The sequence below is a fragment of the Hibiscus syriacus genome, unplaced genomic scaffold (assembly GCF_006381635.1).
Source record: "Hibiscus syriacus cultivar Baekdansim isolate YM2019G1 unplaced genomic scaffold, ASM638163v2 tig00116984_pilon, whole genome shotgun sequence".
NCBI lineage: Eukaryota > Viridiplantae > Streptophyta > Magnoliopsida > Malvales > Malvaceae > Hibiscus > Hibiscus syriacus.
This window is the reverse complement of record NW_024063507.1, coordinates 825,654-845,287: the sequence shown is the minus strand read 5'-3', so window position 1 is coordinate 845,287 and position 19,634 is coordinate 825,654. Positions and strand designations below refer to the sequence as shown.

The 19,634-nt window shown below is 32.7% G+C and overlaps 1 protein-coding gene and 1 pseudogene across 4 annotated transcripts; both read right to left on the bottom strand.

Moving 5' to 3' along the window:
* Positions 1 to 11,720: 11,720 nt before the first annotated feature.
* On the bottom strand, positions 11,721 to 15,174 carry LOC120193078 (probable pre-mRNA-splicing factor ATP-dependent RNA helicase DEAH2). 4 transcript variants are annotated; one of them, XM_039195691.1, is made up of 7 exons: positions 14,795 to 15,173; positions 14,461 to 14,663; positions 13,272 to 14,356; positions 12,755 to 12,880; positions 12,430 to 12,668; positions 12,195 to 12,313; positions 11,721 to 12,026 (listed from the first exon to the last, which is right to left on the bottom strand). In XM_039195691.1, the coding sequence occupies exons 1-7, from the start codon at positions 15,074 to 15,076 to the stop codon at positions 11,900 to 11,902; spliced, it is 2,181 nt and encodes a 726-aa protein (XP_039051622.1). In that variant the 5' UTR covers positions 15,077 to 15,173; the 3' UTR covers positions 11,721 to 11,899. The 4 variants fall into 4 exon arrangements, with proteins under 4 accessions (XP_039051622.1, XP_039051623.1, XP_039051624.1 ...); XM_039195692.1 differs by lacking the exons at positions 11,721 to 12,026; positions 12,195 to 12,313; positions 12,430 to 12,668 and having other exon boundaries at positions 12,772 to 12,981; XM_039195693.1 differs by lacking the exons at positions 11,721 to 12,026; positions 12,195 to 12,313; positions 12,430 to 12,668 and having other exon boundaries at positions 12,779 to 12,991; positions 14,795 to 15,174.
* A 1,033-nt stretch (positions 15,175 to 16,207) lies between these two features.
* On the bottom strand, positions 16,208 to 17,504 carry LOC120192962 (annotated as a pseudogene).
* Positions 17,505 to 19,634: the final 2,130 nt, after the last annotated feature.

Sequence of the window (19,634 nt, the reverse complement as noted above, 5' to 3'; positions counted from 1 at the left end):
AATGTTGAATATGAAGATAAATGTCGATCTTTCAATCTGTCGAGTTGGTTGAAGTGTGACTTCTTGCTGCTGAGTTAAGCAACCACCATACAAACTCTTTTGAATCAAGCATATTTCACCTTGAAGTTGAAACTTGACTCTAAAGATGTTGGTTCCTACATGTGGAGGAAAAGCCTTCGGAAGATCTGATCGTTCGCATCAGGATTTTGAATCCTCAGAGATGCCCCAATATTCAATGTTGAATCTCCAAAAATGCCCCAACATTAAAAGTGCCCCTATTGTTCCTCATTTCTTGCTTCAACATTAATTCTAAGCATGAGATTACTGTCTGAGAGCCACATGTCATTTACCAAGATCCACTCTAGAGAGATTGTCTTGTTTGAAAAAATGTTTCTCTTTTATTTTTAAAGTTTTGAAAATATCAATTAAAAGAGTTTCGAAAAATGTTTAATCAGAAGTTTTGAAAATATTGCCCCTTTCACGGTTTTACAATTGAGACGAATTATAAAACTAGAGTTCATCGGATATCAAAGAATTAATTACAATGTTAATCCTTCAATAAATTATAGCTATTTGACACGTGCCAAGATCAAAGCTATTTTTGGGAAATGGTTAAGTAAGGAAAGGATAAAAAGTCTCAGGTTATTGGTTTGGTCAAGGTTTGGCATTTTTTGTTTATTTGATGCTCAAGGTTTGATGGGGTACTTTGTATGCTCCTCTACTGGAAGTGTTCTCCGACTCCCAACTTTCATGGTCCTGCTCGGATTGTGCAATGCCTTATCAAGGAATTTGTGCGATCGCCTCAACTGCCCAATTTTCGTATTCGAGCTGCCTTTTCAGGTTTTCAACTCGAATCCTCATTTGGTTTCAAGACGTCATTCGTAATTTACGTCTTGAACCCCCCCTTTGTTATTTTTCTCTATCATGTATTAATTACACTATTTTTTTGCAAATAAAGATTAATCCTGATGGGCGGGATGAAATCTGAAGATAGTCTCTTCTGTTCAGAAATTCATGTATGATTATAAGGGACTTTTAAGGCACGTAACGTAGGTCATGGTTCATGATTATGAAAGAAAGGGATAAAAGGCCCAAACAAGTGTTTAAGGGTGATTGAACCAAGGATCAATTCATTCTGATGTCTTCAATCATATCTTGCTCAATTTGAATATGCTCGTATGTGTCTCTCTCTTGATGCTCTATGATCTTCAAGTGGAGTGATTCAGAAATAATTGTGCTTGATCAATCTCATTTGATGCTCTATGATCTTCGAGTGAAGTGGTTCAGTGATTCGAAAATGATTGTGCTTGATCAATCTCATAGTTTGAATCTCGATGCGTCATTTGAATCGAGAGAACCTTTGTCTCTCTCTTGATGCTCTATGATCTTCAAGTGGAGTGATTCAGAAATATTGTGCTTGATCAATCTCATTTGATGCTCTATGATCTTCGAGTGAAGTGGTTCAGTGATTCGAAAATGATTGTGCTTGATCAATCTCATAGTTTGAATCTCGATGCGTCATTTGAATCGAGAGAACCTTTGCATATGCATCTTGTTTTCTTTTTTCTTCAATTTTCCATTGTTTTTTCTCTTTTTATTTTCTCTTTGCTTTTTTCTCTTTTTTTCTCTTTTTATTCTGATTGAATCTTCGCACTTGGCATTTGGTTCACCTTTCGATATCTCATCTGAATCAATGTCTTCACTCATGAGAGCAGATTTTCTCCACGTTGCCCCCCATTGTGGAGGGTGATCTTTGGTTAAGGTTGAATCAGAAGAAAAATACTATAGGCCCAAAAGGAGACACAATGGATATATATTTTCTCCTGTTGTGAAGGGTAAAGAAAGAAAGTTGTTCATCATTTCATACATGGAAGCTTTCACAAAAGAGGTATCCCCAGGGGGATAGATTTCAGGATTAATTTTATTCACTGAAACAGTGTAATTAATGCATAATAGAATTATTTCGAGTGAATTCTTCTTTCTGCTTCATGCAACCAACATGTCTCAATGTTCAGCTCCCTGCGAGATGCCCCAAGGTGTGTCTTCGAATAATGCTCATGTTCAATGAACTCAATGCCTTGGGTTTTAATGTATAAAATGTCAATTTTGAGTCTAAAAAGACAATGGTGTGACTTTATTGACTCAAAGAAAGGTATGGGTGTATCAAAAGATAAAGGCATTGTTAAAAAAAATCAAAGGGAGGTATGTCAAAATTTGGTCTTTTTGGTAATGACCATGAGTTATTTTGGTAAATAATCAAGGTATTTTATTTTGGGGTTTGAGACAGGATAAGAAGGTCTAATCTTTCCATATGTCAAAAATCTATAATTATTGACGAATTAAAAGAATCCTTAATTCATTTAATATTCAAAGAACTAAAGATTAAAATTTTTTCAATTGCTCCACCTTAGAAAGTAGCATAAATTCAATCGTTTAAAAGATTAAGCAAACATGAAAGATCAAAGACGTGTTCAACTCAAACAATCCTCTAAGTGCAAATGATATATGCATGCCCCCTTCTTCGCTGTCCATGCCCCTGAATCCATCAGGTTTTGGATCTCGCGCTTCAGCCCTTATAGTTCTCAGAGGAATGTTTGGAGCATCCTATGTGGCAACTGCAAACAGCTCACATCGTAGCCCTTAGGATATGCGGACTCTTTTCTCAGATCATCCTGGCAGGCTTAGTCATACAACCAGCTGATCGGGTTCATTCGTTGTGATTTCAGTTTTTTTCTTTTGATGTTACAATCTTGATTCCATGTGGTGTCATGTAGTTAAAACCACTTCATTGAATTCTCCATGAAGAAATTTCATGTTTATGAAAATGCTTAAAAAATGAAATGTATATGCAAAATGCAAATGCAAAAATGCATGAAATGTTCGGCATTGATCCAAAACATGTCTGTATTATAAATAATCTTTATTGGACAAAAGTGTTTTTATCTTTGAAGAGACATAAACATATTTAAAGGTACATTCGGACTAAATCCTCTAGACCCGAACAGGTTGACTAGTCATTTGCCTTCGTCTTTCTCCGGTTGAATAACCTGTCGAACCGCTCCGACCTCTCTGGATGAACCGTGAAAATGTGAGTTATTTTTTGTACTGGTTCCCAAAGTATCGAATGACTGCATCCCTGGCTTTCATCCTTTGCTGAATCAGAAACTCCATTGAAATCCTCCATCAAAGGGATTATCTGAAGTTCATTTGCTTGTTTCTTGAATTTGTCGACAGTGACTTGTCATCTTGTTCTTTTCGTCCTTGAATGAACTCTCGAGGTTAGTAACCTTTTTCTCGTCTTGCCCTTACCACCTTTGTCAACCCATTTTTAAAAGTTAATTTTGATGTACTTGATTGTGGGCACCATGTCTTCTTGATCGAATGTGACACATATTGCCTTGTAGATTGTCCTCATTTTCTTTCTGAGTCTTTCTGACCATAGTCGGACCCCTGCGTTCTTCATCTCTTGTATTACAACCCCTTTGTCCATTAATTCAAATTATTTATGTTAACAACACGTTTTTTAGTGGATCAACACCTCTTTTAAATGATGCAAATGATGAAAACGAAATAAAAGAGAACAAAAAGAGTTAGTGAGGTAGATCAAAATAATAATAAAAAATTCCTACCCCACATGATATCTACCCAACATGCTCATTATTCCTACCCGGACATCTATATCCCGCATTATTTAAAACAAATCATAACCGCATATTGTCTAGTTCACATGCTTTAAAAACAGAAAATAAAGCAGGAAACACAAGTAACCTAGGGTTGGAATGAGGTTTTGGGGTGGCTAATACTCCATAGTCTCCCGGTTTAGGTTCTGAAAACGTACCCGAGTTATCCTTGCTGGTGCCCCCTTGGGCTTGCCAGACCCTTATCCTAAGCCCATTAATCTTATGTGGACTAAGTTAAACTCGAGAGGAAACATTCCCTTATGCCCGCACGGTGAATAAATTCACACGAAGACATAAGGAATATGAATCCCGAAGGCTACTTGCTAGGCCCACACGGTGAATAAATTCACACGAAGGCGTCGCTTTCACCCCCACTTAAAAGGGTTCGGAGCTCGGTATAGAGTCTTAGATGAAATTTTGAAATATGAAATCATCAAAAAAATGTCAGTAACTATTTATTTGAAAAATAATCAAAGGTAAGTATTGGAATCGAATGAATAATTAAATTAAATTTACCATTTTCGCATAAAAAGACAACCAAAATTAATTTTGGCCTGACTCACTTATATTTCCCCAACGGAGTCACCAAGCTGTCGTAACCGTCTTTCGGTTGGGCCCCGAAATTGGGCTTCGACTTGAAAAATGTGGATTGGAGTCGCCACCGATCATTTACTTTACGAAAAGCGGGTTGATCGGATACCTTATTTCTTATTTGATCTGCGTCTTACCAGAGATATGTCAGATTTGGGAGTCGTTACAGTCAAGGAAGGGTTAGCACCCTTGAACTACCCTTTCGGTACTACGTAATTTTCAGTTGTCATTAAGTAAGAAAATTGAAAGTTTAACTCAAAAGATAAAATTACGATCCAAAATTACTTACCCTAATTCGATTTGAAAATGTCCCTTTTAAAAAAAGGCGAGAAAACGTTAGAGGAAAAGACAATGAAAGTAAATAATAAAACAAGAAAACACATAAATAACACGAATAAACAAATGAGATAAAAAAATAAAAAATAAAAGAAGTAAAAAAAATAAACAAGAAAAGAATGAAGTAACGAATCTAATAAAAAAAACAACAATAAAAATAATGAGAAAAAATACAAGAAAATAGAAAAGAAATGAAAAGAAAAACAATCACATAAAATAAATAAAAATGTAAGTTAAAAGTAAATAGTAATATCAATTATAATGATAATTATAAAATATAATATACGTTAATAGCAAAATAATAGTATAATACTAGTTATATGAATATATATATATATATAACAACTATAAACAGGTATAAAAAAATAGTAATAAAAAATATTAAAAAATAAAATAAGTAATAAAGAAAGAAATAATAAAGAAATTATAAAGAATATGAAATTAGTATATATATATATATAATAATAATAATAATGGAAATATAAGTAACATATGATATTAGTAGGGGATTAAATTGAAATAAAAGCTAAATCAGTGGGCAAATGTCAAAGAACATTGAAGATTAAAACCGGCAAAATAAAAAGTTTTCATTTTTTAATAGATTTTCGCACCCTCATTCCAAAAATGTAATTTGTTTTGCGAAATAGCCTCTAGGGAACGTAGATCTGAAATCAAAGTTTCGAAAAACTCCCTTCGGGTCATCGGCTAAAACATTTGTCTTTGGGGTTCTCAAATAAAACGCGATTAACACGTATGCAAGTGAAGAGTAAAGAGAAACAAACAAAAGGTAAAAAAAGCTTTCACCTTACTTCGAATCGTTTACATAGCCTCGAAATCACTTTTTCTTTGCTCGTATTTTTCTGGCATTCCTTTTGTGTAACTCCTGTGTGTTCTGGTGTGGTAATTACAAGGCTTATTTATAGTACCAAAAAAGCCCTATTTTAGACTAGTATTTAAGTCCTAATCCAACTCTATTTTAGACTAGTATTTGAGTCCCAATTCAACTCTTCTTTGTTGGTTACATGAAGACTCCTCGGTTGGCATGACAAAATATGGTGTCTTCATACATAAAAAAAACAGTTTTAAACCATATTTGGGTGCTTGCCTCTTTAGGTAGATCTTCCTATATTTTCAGTTTTGGGTGTAGTAAATGTTTGGTTGAATTTTTTTTATATATAATATTTTACTTGCATAATAAATTGAAGATGAATTCTTCCGGCATGTAGTGCTTTCTAGACTAAATCTCTAATCACAAATTGAATGTGACTAATTGTAAAGTCATTAATTTAAAATTAAAGATAGATGTCTTAAGATTTAATTTGTTTAATTTTGAAATTGAAAGAGACCTAAAAGTATTTAATTAAAAATAATAATAGGTCAATTCTTAATTTGTCTAATTTCAAAACTAAAAGGACCTAAAAGATAATTTTACCTAAAATATATGGACTAGAAACTAATTCACCTTATAACTTTTTGTTAGAAATACTAAACTAAGTGAAATTCTACCATATGTAATAAATACACATAATAAAATTCGACTCTGGATATTCGAGGATTAAAAAATATAAATACAGCTGAATTTTATAAAGATTCACTCATCTTCATCCGACTATCCCACTAGTCACGAGAGGATACCAACTCATCTAATTTCTAGTTTGGCGTAATTGTCATGAATTGATTAGGATGATGGATGCCAATCAAATGAAAACTACATGCTCATGAATTCATCATTCATTATGAAATACATGATAATCATAACTTGCAGGGAAGAATGAAAGATTTTATGTTAAGAGATAAATTTAAATTTATGAAATTCTAGAAGGATGAAAATAAAATTTTAATAAAAAAATAAAAATAATTTAAAATTTACAGGAGACGACTGTATCACCCATCCACCTTCCCTTGTTCCATCCCTGGTAACCGGCGTGATTTGGGACCAACAGCTTAAACGGGAATGGACCCATTCATATGCATATACATGTATATATAAATTATAAGTTAATTCCAAATTATGAATTAATTGTGTGTTGGACAACCATGTTAATTCAATGGTTGAGAATTTTCAACCCTAATCCCACCATTAAATTAATTAATCATTGTGATAATTAGGAAATGAAGGCGAAGTTTGCCCAACGCTCGTTGACCAATGTATGGCGAGAATTGCATTAACATATCCGTTCCCAAGCTATGGTTTGTTTAGGTTGAGAACAATCTATTTTAATAATTTAATATATTTATTAATATTTAATCAGTTAATCGAATAATTTAAATTAAATAATTTTAATTTAACTTTTTATTTACAACATTATATTAATAATCTAAAATTATTTTCCTACAACTTCGAAAATGAATCATAGAATTAGAATGTAATCTAAGTCGACTACTTACATTTACAAAATTTAAGAATTTTTTATTAATTATGCTCTCTTTACCTTTAATCTAATTTTTTCAATATTTTTATCGTTTTTCTCTTCTCTTTTAATTTTTGTTTAGTCAACGGCGACACCAATTTAATATGATTGTCGCATGTCGGTGATTATTATTTTGTTATTCTTTTTCACACTATGTCCTTTATTTTTCTTTTTTCTTCAATTTTTTAAATTTTAAATAAGAATCTTTGTCCTTATGACACATTTTTTCTCTTTTTTTGTGGCACATTTTTCTATACTCTTGTATCACGTTCTTTATAGCTTTTGGTACGTTTCTTGCATACCTTTGCTATTGTGTTGGTGTTAGCACAAAGATGGTCATGACATTTATTTTCTCAGTGGTTCGCTCAACACTCATTTATTAATTCGTAAAATATCTTGTTCGACAGAGATAAAAAAATTTATTAAGGTTATTGGGTTTTTTTGATGTTGGGCATCATTCTCAATGGAAGATTTTATTTTTCTTCGTATCTTTAGATTTAATATTTTTGTTTTATGTGTGAATTTTTTGGTGATTGTTGTCCCCAATTTTCTCTTTGGATTCATTGTAATTTTGATTTCTTCCATTATTTTTATTAAGAGTTAATCGCACCATATATTCCTAAACTCAGAAACTGTAACCCTCATTTTATATTAATCCCCAAACTTTTAAATATTATAATTTCATCCTCAAACTATGCTTTCATTTTAAATTAGTCTATAAACTTTTGAACATGCCACATTTATCCCCAAACCATAACCCTAATTTTATATCGATCCCCAAACTTTTAAATATTCTAATTTTAATATTGAAGTCTTGAACAATTTAGGGGGATATTATTGGATGTTCAAAAGTTTGGAGACTAATTTAGAATAAGAATCATAGTTTGAGGATGAATGTTTAATGTTCGAAATTGGGACCAGTTTAGAATTGGAGTCATAGTTTAGTGATACAATTAAAATGTTCAAAAGTTTAGGGACTAATTTAGAATAAGAGTCATAGTTTAGGGGTGTATTTTATAATTAACTCTTTTACTAATGAAATTCAGTGGCGATTATTAAAAGAAAGAATTTATTTAATTATTTTTTATATATATTTGCAATGATGATCGAATCTACAAAGGGGAACAATTGTTAATTTCTTTTTTCGCCATAAATTGCGGTAGCTTTCCCTCAAACACTAACCCTAATACAATGGTGGAACTTGGAAGGCCGGCTAGCTAGCGTTGAACATGGAACCAGACAATCAACTAAAAGGAAAAGGAAAAAATAATTTATCAAATGATGTTTATATTGATATTTTTATATTCATTTTAAATCTAAATTTATTTATTTTATTTTTAAATATTAATCCATTCTTAGCAATTAGCTTATACGATAGATTATTGAAATAAAACGTTTAAATTTTGTTAATAGAATTGCGGTAATCACAAGATAACATGTGTTCATAACTATTTTAATCTATTGACAATGCAGGCACACCCTGTAAAGGAAACGCTCGAATAGAATTTGAGAAGAGAATCATAGATCTTATGCTATCAATTAGTATTCGTTGATGCCAGAATAGAATTTTAAGGTTTGACAAAGATGAATAACCCCAAAAGAGGGAGACAATATCATGTGCATTAAACTAATTTGTTGTGTAACGTTAATTATTATGCATTGTAATGTAATTATTTTAGAGATTTTGAATTCGAAAAGCTACGTTTTAAGGGTGTATGTTCTCAATAGGTTAAAGAACTTACATTTCTATTTACAGGTTATAATAATTGTTTTCTATTTACATTATGACGATATTAACTTTGATCATGACGAATGAGAAATGGCAAATAATTTATATTTAAGTACACTCACGTAGAATTTACATTTCGACTAAACGTTGATGAGTTTGTTAAATTCTTAAATTATATTTTTAATTAAATATTTAAACTGTATTTTAGTCGAATCAAATATCTAAAATATTTTCCCTAATTATTTCGGACTCTTGCCATTATTTCAATTATTTAAGCTGTCATTAATATATATATATACATATAAGCTGTCATGACATAATAAAAAAGGGTAAATTTTGCGTCTAGTACTTAAATTATCAGTTTTATTCCATTTTAGTACCTAAACTTTCAATTTTTTTCAAAATCATATTTAGAGTTTAGTTTTTGTTTCATTTTAGTAATCTGTTCAAATTTTGACGTTAATTTGGGGGGGGGAATGGAAGTTTGGGGTACTAAAACGGACCAAAACGGATAGTTTATGTATTAAATGCGATAAGTTTTTAACGGCGAGTACTAAAATGAAACAAAAATTAAACGTTAGTTATGATTTTAAAAAAATTGAAAGTTTAGGTACTAAAATTGAACAAAACTTATAGTTTAGGTACTAAATGTGTAGTTTACCCCATAAAATATCATACTAGATTTCCATAAATATCATGTTATAAAATAAGACTTAAGGGTTGCTTTTGCGCGTAGTAGACCTAATTTATCGTTTTCGTTCCTATTGTATTTTTGTATCAATTTACCTATCAAAGTCTGTTTAATCGCATCAATATTTAAAATATTTACTATTGTTTAGGGGTTTAGGGTTTAGAGTTTTAAGTTAGGTTTGAGGATTTAGGATAATGCAATTAAACAACTACAATGGCTAAATTGATACGAAAATATGATAGGCACGAAAACGACAAATTAGGTATACTACATGCGCAAAAGCAATCCTTAAGCCTAAAAATAAAAATGTACAATAAAATTATAAATAAGTAAAACTTTAACAAAAAGAATAGGAAATATAATATCATAAACTTATTTGTGAATGTTTTTGTCAATCATAGATGTTTTCACTTTTTCAATTTTTCGTTTAATGGTCCAAATGGATATTAATCTCGTTGTATCGAATAGAGTTATGAGAACGATCAGATTCTTCTATCAAGTATTTAACGTTGTTATGCTCTAAAAATGGTTGTCTGAAAATAGTAATATGCAATGACATAAAACTATAGTTATTAAATAGACCGCCCGAAACAATAATCTAATAATTTAAGGTTCAAATCTTGATGTTGTTGTAGAATAAGTTAGAATAGGTTTTTATAATATCTAGATTTGATTTGATTAATTAAATAAATTAGATATTTGTAGTTATAAAAAAAGAAAGTAGTGCAAGAATAAACATAATTCACACAAGTTAAGACGTGTGCTTGAAGACAAAGATAAGTCAAGAAATGGGAAATCATGCTATATATATTCACTAACTAATATACAACGATTATGTATCAAAAACCCTAACATCTGCCATGAAACAAGTTCATTAAATTAAGGATACAAACGTTGAGAATGGACAGTAGCAAACCATATAAATCCTTATAATCAAACACATATATACAAAGATTTAGTAACACTTCACTCTTTGGAACCTTGCCGTTGTGTCTTGTTACCGTCCAATGACTCCAGACAGCAAACAAAGAGTGATAACAAGCTAGTCAAAGGTGCTTTGTTAGGACATTTTCCCTGGCTCTCTTTAAGAATTGTGACCGTACTGGCCTTTTTGTCGTGGGGGTGATTTCAAAGTGGTTGTCAGTTGGAAAATTTATATTAGACTTCATGGCTGGTGCTTATTTTTGCAGCTGAAATTTCTATATGTAATATGCTATATATGTGTAACTAAAAGCGAAAGCAATTTTGGAATGATGACAAATCGGGAGTAGACGGAAGAAGATGACATTGCAGACGTCATGAAGCCATAAGGGACCATCAAAATACATGCATGTTCTTTGAAGCAATAGGGCTTTGCAGCTGCAAATGCTTATCTTCTCCCCTTAATATTTCATTATTCTTATGATCCTGTCCTACGTACCCAATGAAACAATTATAATGCATTAGCCAAAAAGTACATATCGAATATTTCCCAGGAGATACAAGACATAATTCGTCTTTAGGGTAAGGGTAACGAAACCGAGGGCTAGTTGAAGGTAATATAAAAGGTCCAATATCATGCTCGTTTCTTCTTCATTTAGGATCTCACTCGAATTGTTCGACAAATGATAAAATAGCGAAGTGAAAATAACAAATTTTGTACTAAAAAGTACAATACAAGTAGATTGGGAAGAAGATCTCACTCTTAGGGAGTGTTTGATTCAAGTATTGTGGGATTTTCATGGGATGAGAATCTCACATCCTCATGTTTAGTTGGCCGGGAATCTCATTCACGGTAATGTTTTATTATCAATAGTAGATTTTTGGGTATATTACCGGGAATATCATTACCTCCCTTCCCTTAGGTATTGTAACATTACCGGCGTTTTGGACTAAAATGCCCTTAAATTTTTATTTTTTTTCAAAAAATATCATTCTTCTGTCATTGAATAATAAAAATTTTACGAAAGTTAAATTACAAATTTATCCTTAAATTATTTTAAATTTTAAAAATAAATTATAATTAAAATTTTATTTGAAGTTCAGGGGTTAAATTTTTTTTATCCTTTTATTAAACATTTTTTTATATTTTTAATTTTGTAAAAAAATTATATAAATATTATGAATTTAATTTTTTAAAAAAAATATATAAATATTTTACAATTTGTAATATTATACAAATATATAATAAGGACAAATTAGTCAAATATACATTCCAATTATCTTTTATTCCTTTAACCAAACACGATAATTTTACATTCCTGCTAAACCAACCAAACACAAAATACAACATTCCCAGTAATCCTATTCTCTGGTAATCTTTTATTCCCACTGATAATCTTACATTCCGTGAACCAAACGTACCCTTAGGATGTGGTACAAGTAATCTCGATTTCTTCCCATTTATCAACTAACACATGGAATAACTAGCAAATAGCATCATAGAAAGTTGACCCAACAAACAACATTTATGGTTGTAGCTTCATCTCCTGTTCCTACTCTCCTCTCTATCCTTCTCCTCCTTTTTGTAAATCTTTTCAAGGACTCGCTTTGCCTCGCACTGTGGGAAGTTATCCAGGTCATAATAATGTGATGCTACATCAACTAACCTGTATTCATCAAAAGTGTGTATATGTAAAATTAAAGGGTTGTGGAAGAAAAAAACTTTGCAACTATCTCAGGGTCTCTCAATCCCATAAAGTAAGTCCATGTATCATGAGGCATAAAGAAACAATTGCACAACTACACGTACCAAATAAAAGAAAGAAGAGACTAACCATTCACCACGAATATCTGTCACAGTACGAATAAAATTCCGGCTTGTCAGAACGTACTCATTGTAGACGACCCACTCCGGCTTGTAATCCAAGCAATTTGATGGATGCAAGTGCACCACCTACAAAATAAATGGTATATTAAAAATTGTTAGGTTCCATCCGCACGCCTAAATAGAGCAAACTTCACCGAGAAAGAAACCACAATGATGAAACAGAGAAGACAATATTTACTCACCTGGTTGTCTTTAACAGTCAAGTAGTGCCCTGTACGCTCCAGATGAGCAACTTGCATGAAATACCCAGCAAGCATGGCCTTTCTAATGTTGACATAGTAGTCACGGCTGTTGAAATCAGTGCTGCACAGCTTGAGATTAAACCTGGTCATGATGCGCACCAGCTGTTGTCTAACATTATCAGCAGACTTCAGCGCTCTATTGTTGATGAAATTCTCGTAGCACCAAGATTGATCCTCATCTGCAGTTTTCACAGATTTCTAAGCTCTTAAGACAAATGCTATCATAAAATAAATTTGGCTAGTGATTTGGAAAAGATGTTCTTACTGTTTTGTTTGTAAGCATGGTACACATTCAAAAGCGTGAGATGATCACCATCAATATGTCCAAACCGAGCTTTTGCTTCATCTGCAGCTTTTTGTGCCTCCCTAGGCCGTACAAAGCAATTGGGTACTAAAGAAAGAATTGAGTTATCACAGAAGAGGCCCATGGTAGGTCAGCAGAGGCATACAGGCAAGGTGACACCATTTGCTTCATGAGAGAATACTGAGAAACTGAAACTATCTGCATCAGCACTTGCTTAGAAATCCTATGGTGCATGCCAACAGGGGCATGGAACCCAGACAAGACAGTTGCTGATGACAACCTAAGACGCATTACAGCTTAATTGTACCCATGCATACAAGGATTATGCATGTAAACAGTTAAACATCTAGTGTTGTGCACTAGCCAAAGTGCAAACACTACCTAGATAGGGACGTTATCAAAAGCATGAGAGAGTCCCATGACAACTACCTAAGACCCAACACAAACACAAAGCATGCTAGGAAATGAAGAAATGTACCTGAAAGCGTGGCAGCAATCGAAAGAATCTCATTTGAACAGTTGAACTCCGAACTAACTACAAGCATCTTCGACATTTGAGGATCCAGGGGGAATTCACTCATGATCTCTCCCAACTTTGTTAAGTTCCCCTCATCATCCAGAGCTCCCAAGTAATTCAGCACTTCCAATGCCCGCATCAATGTCTCTGGAGCAGGTGGGTCCATAAAATCAAAATGCACAAGATCGTCAATTCCCAGTTTCTTCAAGGTGAGAACTGTATTTGCAAGGTTTGAACGTAATATTTCAGGATAGGTCTGTGGCTGCAGATCATTATTAAAACTCTTCTCAGTATAGAGCCGGAAACATTTGCCAGGTTGAGTTCTCCCGGCACGTCCAGATCTTTGATGTGCACTCGCCTTTGAAATAGGAGATACCAATAAAGACTCGACACGCACTCGTGGGTTGTAAACTTTTTGTTTTGAAAACCCTGGGTCAATAACATAAACAATGCCATCGATAGTCAAGGAAGTTTCAGCAATGTTTGTAGACACCACAATTTTCCTTCCAGGAGGGCCATCCTCCTTCACAGGAGGAGGAGCAGGCTCAAAAATCTTCTGCTGCATTGCCGGTGGAAGAGTTGAATAAAGAGGCACTACTTTAACAGGACCTACTTGATCCCCCATGTTTCCAATTTCTTTTGTTATTTTACGACAGGCATCTTCTATCTCCTCCTCTCCAGTAAGGAAAACAAGTATATCACCATGAGGTTCACACATGTGTATCTGCACAACAGTCCGTATTGCAGCCTCCAAGTAATCCCTTTCAGGTTCCTGAGTATAAAATATCTCCACAGGGTGAAGCCTACCGGGAACCTTCATAAGTGGTGCACCATAAAAGTAACCCTGAAACTTTTCAGCCTCTAGTGTTGCACTCATAACAACAAGCTTAAGGTCAGGTCGATTCTTCAAAACTTCTTTCAAAAGCCCAAACAACACATCAGTCGCCAAAGTTCTTTCATGAGCTTCATCGAGAATAATTACTTTATATCGTTCTAAAAGAGGATCAGTCATAGCTTCCCTTAAAAGCATACCATCCGTTAAATACCTGCCAAACCAAAGCAGAAAAAGACGAACCTCAAAACTCTTTAATTCATTTCCATGTCTATACCAATAATACCAAATATAACAAAATGAAAAGGATAAACTTACTTCAAAACAGTTCTTGCACTACTGCAATCCTCAAATCGAATACTATAACCCACCTCCTCTCCAATAGTTACATCCATTTCTTCAGCAACACGACGCGAAACAGACATCGCAGCCACTCTTCGCGGCTGGGTACAGGCAACCATCATTTTCCTACGTTTATCCGGAGTTTCCATATCAACGGCATCCAATACAAACTGCGGTATCTGCATAACCCAAAAAAAAACCTTTACTGCAACTGCATAATCCTTCCCTCAAACAAACATCCCTCAATAATTGTTCATAGATAGTAAATCAAATTAAAATTTCTAAAATTTCAGCTGAAGAAAGTTCTAACCTGAGTGGTTTTACCGCTACCGGTTTCACCGACTAAGATAAGGGTTTGATTCGACTTCAACACCTGCAAAAACTCCTCTTTTTGTTGCCAAACGGGGAGGGTTTTCCTCTTCTCCAAGATATCGCAATACCTTTGAGAATATGGCCTTCCATTCCACTTGTTGATCGAGTTGTTTGCGTTCTTCATCGCTAAGCCACCTAAACCGTTTGATTTCGAGATCTTGGCCGATGTCTCGTCAACCACATCGAACAAGCTCACCTTTCTCTTCCTCTCCGAACCCATACAAAACCCTATGAAATTTGATTGAGCTGGTTGTTAGAAACTCCTCTCTAAGGAAGGTGAAACGAAAACCCTAGATATGGGAAAATCAGGTGGGTAAAAGGGGTAGGCTAAGGGTATTTAATTTCTGGGTATTTATATTTAATTGTTTTAGAGTTTTACGAATATTACCCGTCTGCTGTAAAGTTTGACTGAAAGAAGAGGTTGGAACTTTCTACATTTACTAATTGCTCCCTACTTTTGTATTTATTTACTTATAGACCGCCAACAAACTTCTGTTCACGTTTCAGTAATAATGCTTTATTATTTATTTATTTATTTATTTGTAATTATAGAACTCCTTTTTAAGTACTTTGAGCCCATATAATTGGATATTAGGCCCGAATACTCATACTCTTTGTTAGTTTGGACTTCCTATAATATGAGGTCATTAGGATTATGAAATTAAGTGGTTCATATTTAAACTCGATGTGTATTGTATTTATTCTAGATTTATCAACAACAAAAAATCGTTAGGTTTAATGTCAATAAATATTTTATATTTAATTTTTGATCAATTAATTTAGATCAAATATTATAAAAAATTATTATAATGACGATATTCTTAATCCAATTTATTACATTTGCAATATTAAATAAAAATCCTTAACTTTACTTAAAAAAAACCTAAACCATCCCTCTAAACTAAATTGATAACATGCTTCATTAGTTTTCTCATCATCACTTGCCAATAATTTCAAATTCTGGTCATAAAATCAAGGATTTTTTTTAATGGGAAAACCATCATATAGCCAATGAGGTCTTTAAGGGGATTAAGCATTAGAACAAATGATTCAATTTTAAATTTATATCATTAAGTGAGATGTCTAATTATTTAAAGGTGTAGGACAAACAATGGGTCAGAAGAACTGAAGAAGAAAGACCCAACCCAAGACTCCTTGTTGTGTAATCTCTACGTATACAAAATTTAACAAGATTAGAAGGGGGAAAAAAGACTAATTCTACCATTGGATCAAAAAGTAAAAACCAACAAGTTACACTGTTACACTAATATTCATAAAGATTTTGTAATAAAGGGGCAGCGTGTTCCTTCGTAACAAGAAAAATCAAAAAAAAAAAGTTACATACCAGTGAACTAAATCATTTCATCTACTCTTCCTTCAGCATATGGGATGGTATAAAGTCTTGAAGAAGGCCATGGTCGTCTTTAAGCAAAGGAGATAAGGCACTACTAAATGGAATTTGCTGGCGGTAGAAGTGAGGTTGAGCCCTCTGCATTGACATACCAAAAACTGCTCCGGCGGAGATGCCTGAGTTGAGATGAGAACCACCAAGACTCGTATGAGGCACGAGTGGGCTGGGGTGAGTGTGTTGGCCTTCGTAGGTGGTTACCACGATGTTTGGATCAGTGAAAGATCTTTCCACCCTCTTTTTCACATTACAAGAGGTGCTGATGCAACGATAATAACTCCTGGGGAAGGTAAACAAAGAAAAAGTAACCCAAAACTCATATTGGTGAACATGGTTTTAAAAAACGGTCCACGATCGCGATTTTGGCCGCGATATAGAGGTTTCGTCGTCGTCCGAGTTACTCGTGACGGCCGCAATAACGTCCACGACGGACGCAATCACGGTAAATTCGAAATAACCAAAAACACGACCGCGATTTAAAAACCTATTGGTAACATCAGCACACTGCACAGAGGACAAAAGAATGGATTTAAAGTGTGAACATTGAAGATAGTACCTAGGAAAAGGGCTGTTTTTTACAGCTTTTTGGCCGTACTTTCTCCATTTGTACCCATCTTCTAGATGATCAACTTCGCTCTTTGTCATGAACGCAAATCTCGGCTTCCTCTGTCTCTTCTGGTTTGTCTTCTTGGCTTTCAACCTACACCGAAAACAAAAAAGGAATAAATCTTTCAGCTTAAAATTCACACTTCGATTAAAAAACAAAAATGGGTTTCCGTTTAACGGTAAGCCGAAGCACAAGCTCAAACAAGACATAAAAGAAGGGTAAAGATAGTAAGATACTGTTTATTGGTTTTTGCTGGTCTTCTTCTTGGTCTCCGACTTTAACAGATTCATCGTTGACGGCCTCACTCGATGCTGATGAAATCGAGGAAGAGTTCGACGTTGCAGGCAGATTAAAAGCGTCCGGTGACTCGATCTTTATTGGAGGGTCGGTCACGAGAGACGGAACATGGTGTGCGATGTCAAATAAAGGAGGACTGGTGAAGTATTGGGCGCCCAGCAACTCCAAGAACCCTAATGGGAACTTGTCTCCTTCGCTACTCGATTCGAATATGCTTTCTAATGGGAAACTATTCACTAAAAAAGATGAGTTTCCCAACACATCTTCCATTTTTAGACCCTCCTTTCTCTCCAGGAATGTGTGTATATATGTTGAATCAAAAGCTACAGTTTCTGTTCATCAAACAACTACAGGAGGCTTGGTTTAGTGAGAGAGAAAGAAAGAGCAGTGTAGGATTCGATCTGATTTATAATGGTAGGTGAAAGAGAGAGGAAGAGAGTTTTAGGTTTAGAAGAAAGTGAGATATTTTGATGAAAGTGTGAAACAAAGATGAAGATGGGAAATGGCAACAATAGGATGTTATTGTTGTGGGTAAATTAAGATTATAGTATTTAACATATTGATTTTAGTTTGTTTTAGTATTTAGACTTTTAATTTTTTTCAGAATCATACTTAAAGTTTAGTTTTTTTATTTTATTTTAATATCCTGCCGGTAAAGATTTTGGTTTTTATTTCATTTTAGTATCTCGTTCAAAATATTTTTGAAAAAAATAAAAATATAAGTACTAAAACGGATCAAAATTGATAGTTTAAATACTAAATACGTAATTTATCTTATTATTATTAATCTTATTATTATTAAATTTATGTATAATTTATTTTTGATAAATGAGAACGAATAGTATGAGAAGAACATCTCTTTTAAAGTTTGATTTGATTTAATTTGATTATAAATTTTATTAAAAATTTTGTGACTCTCGACTATCAATAATTTAGAAAATATTTTACCGACAAATGTTATTCAAAAGTCTTTTACGGGCATTCAACAGTGCCGGTTTCATTCAATGTCGAACGTAGAAGTTTGACCGGTTAAATGTCTCATAGTATGAACGCAGTTCCCTGTCACGCCAAGATTCTCATGGCGTAAACCATCAAAACCCGTTGGTTTCTGCCTTTTGGGTGCATAAATAAAAAATTATAAATCTAAATGTTTTATTATATATATATATATATAATAAAAAGTTGGGTAAAGTATACAAATGATCCCCTTACTATAGGGTTATATTTTGTAGAATTTTCCAACTATTAAAAGTTACAAAATGATCATTTGACTATAGAGTGTTGTTTTGTTGAGTCCCTCGAATATTAAAAGTTACAAATTGGTCATCCGACTATTCCTTATATTCCAAACTAGATATTTTTCGTTGAAAAATTAATTGTAGTCTAAGTTGAATATTAACATGTTGACTGTGATATGATAAAATCTGATCTCATAACCTCAAGTGACTATCATATTTCATTCATCATGTTAACGTCCAACTCAGACGACAGTCAATTTTTAACAAAAAAGGACGAGTTTGAAACATAATGAATAGTAAGTGGCTATTTTGTAACTTTTAATAGTCGAAAGACTCAACAAAACAACACTCTATACTTGGAGGATCATTTTGTAACTTTTAATAGTCGATGAGTTTAATAAAATAATAACCTATAATCAGGGATCATTTGTATATTTTACCCTAAAAAGTTTTAAAATCTAATGATTTAAAGGAAAACAAATATATCATTCAAAATAAAAAAAAAAGGAAAACATATCTGATATTTTTACAAATTAAAATAACTAATAGTATCTATCGATTAATTAGTTTAGATAGAATATTATACAATTTCAACATAAGATATTTTTTAAATCATTTTTATTCATAATATCTAAATTAAATAAAAAATTAATATGCTTAATATATTTTTAGGTGTCAAACTATAACTCAAATTGACTTTTAGTGTTTAATTTTTTTTGCTAAAAATAGATGCATAATATTTTATCTGTTATATTTTTTAGGTGTTTACCGTAAAAAAATCGTTAAGTAAAACATGTCACGTCTAGATTTTTTTAAAATTATTTTTAAAAAATATTTTATTTTTAAAAAATATAAACTTAACACGTGTCAGTTAACTTTTTTTTTAACAATAGACGCTTAAAAATGTAACAGAGAAAATATTAAAAACTTATATTTAACAAAAAATTCTTTAAATACCAAAAATCAATTTGATATAATTTAAGTAACTAAAAATGTATTGAGCAAAAGTAATATATTATATCGTTAACTTAATTGATGGTTGATAAATAAACATTCTTTTATACGTGTATGTATATGTGTGGTAAGAAAATAGTTCCAAAGCCATATAAAAACAAAGGAAAAAATATTAAAAATGGGCAAGTGGCAACGTCTATATTAATGCAATTTAAAAATGTATTAGTTTAATAATTAATTAATAAAGTGAAGGGGACTTAATTTGTCTTACAAT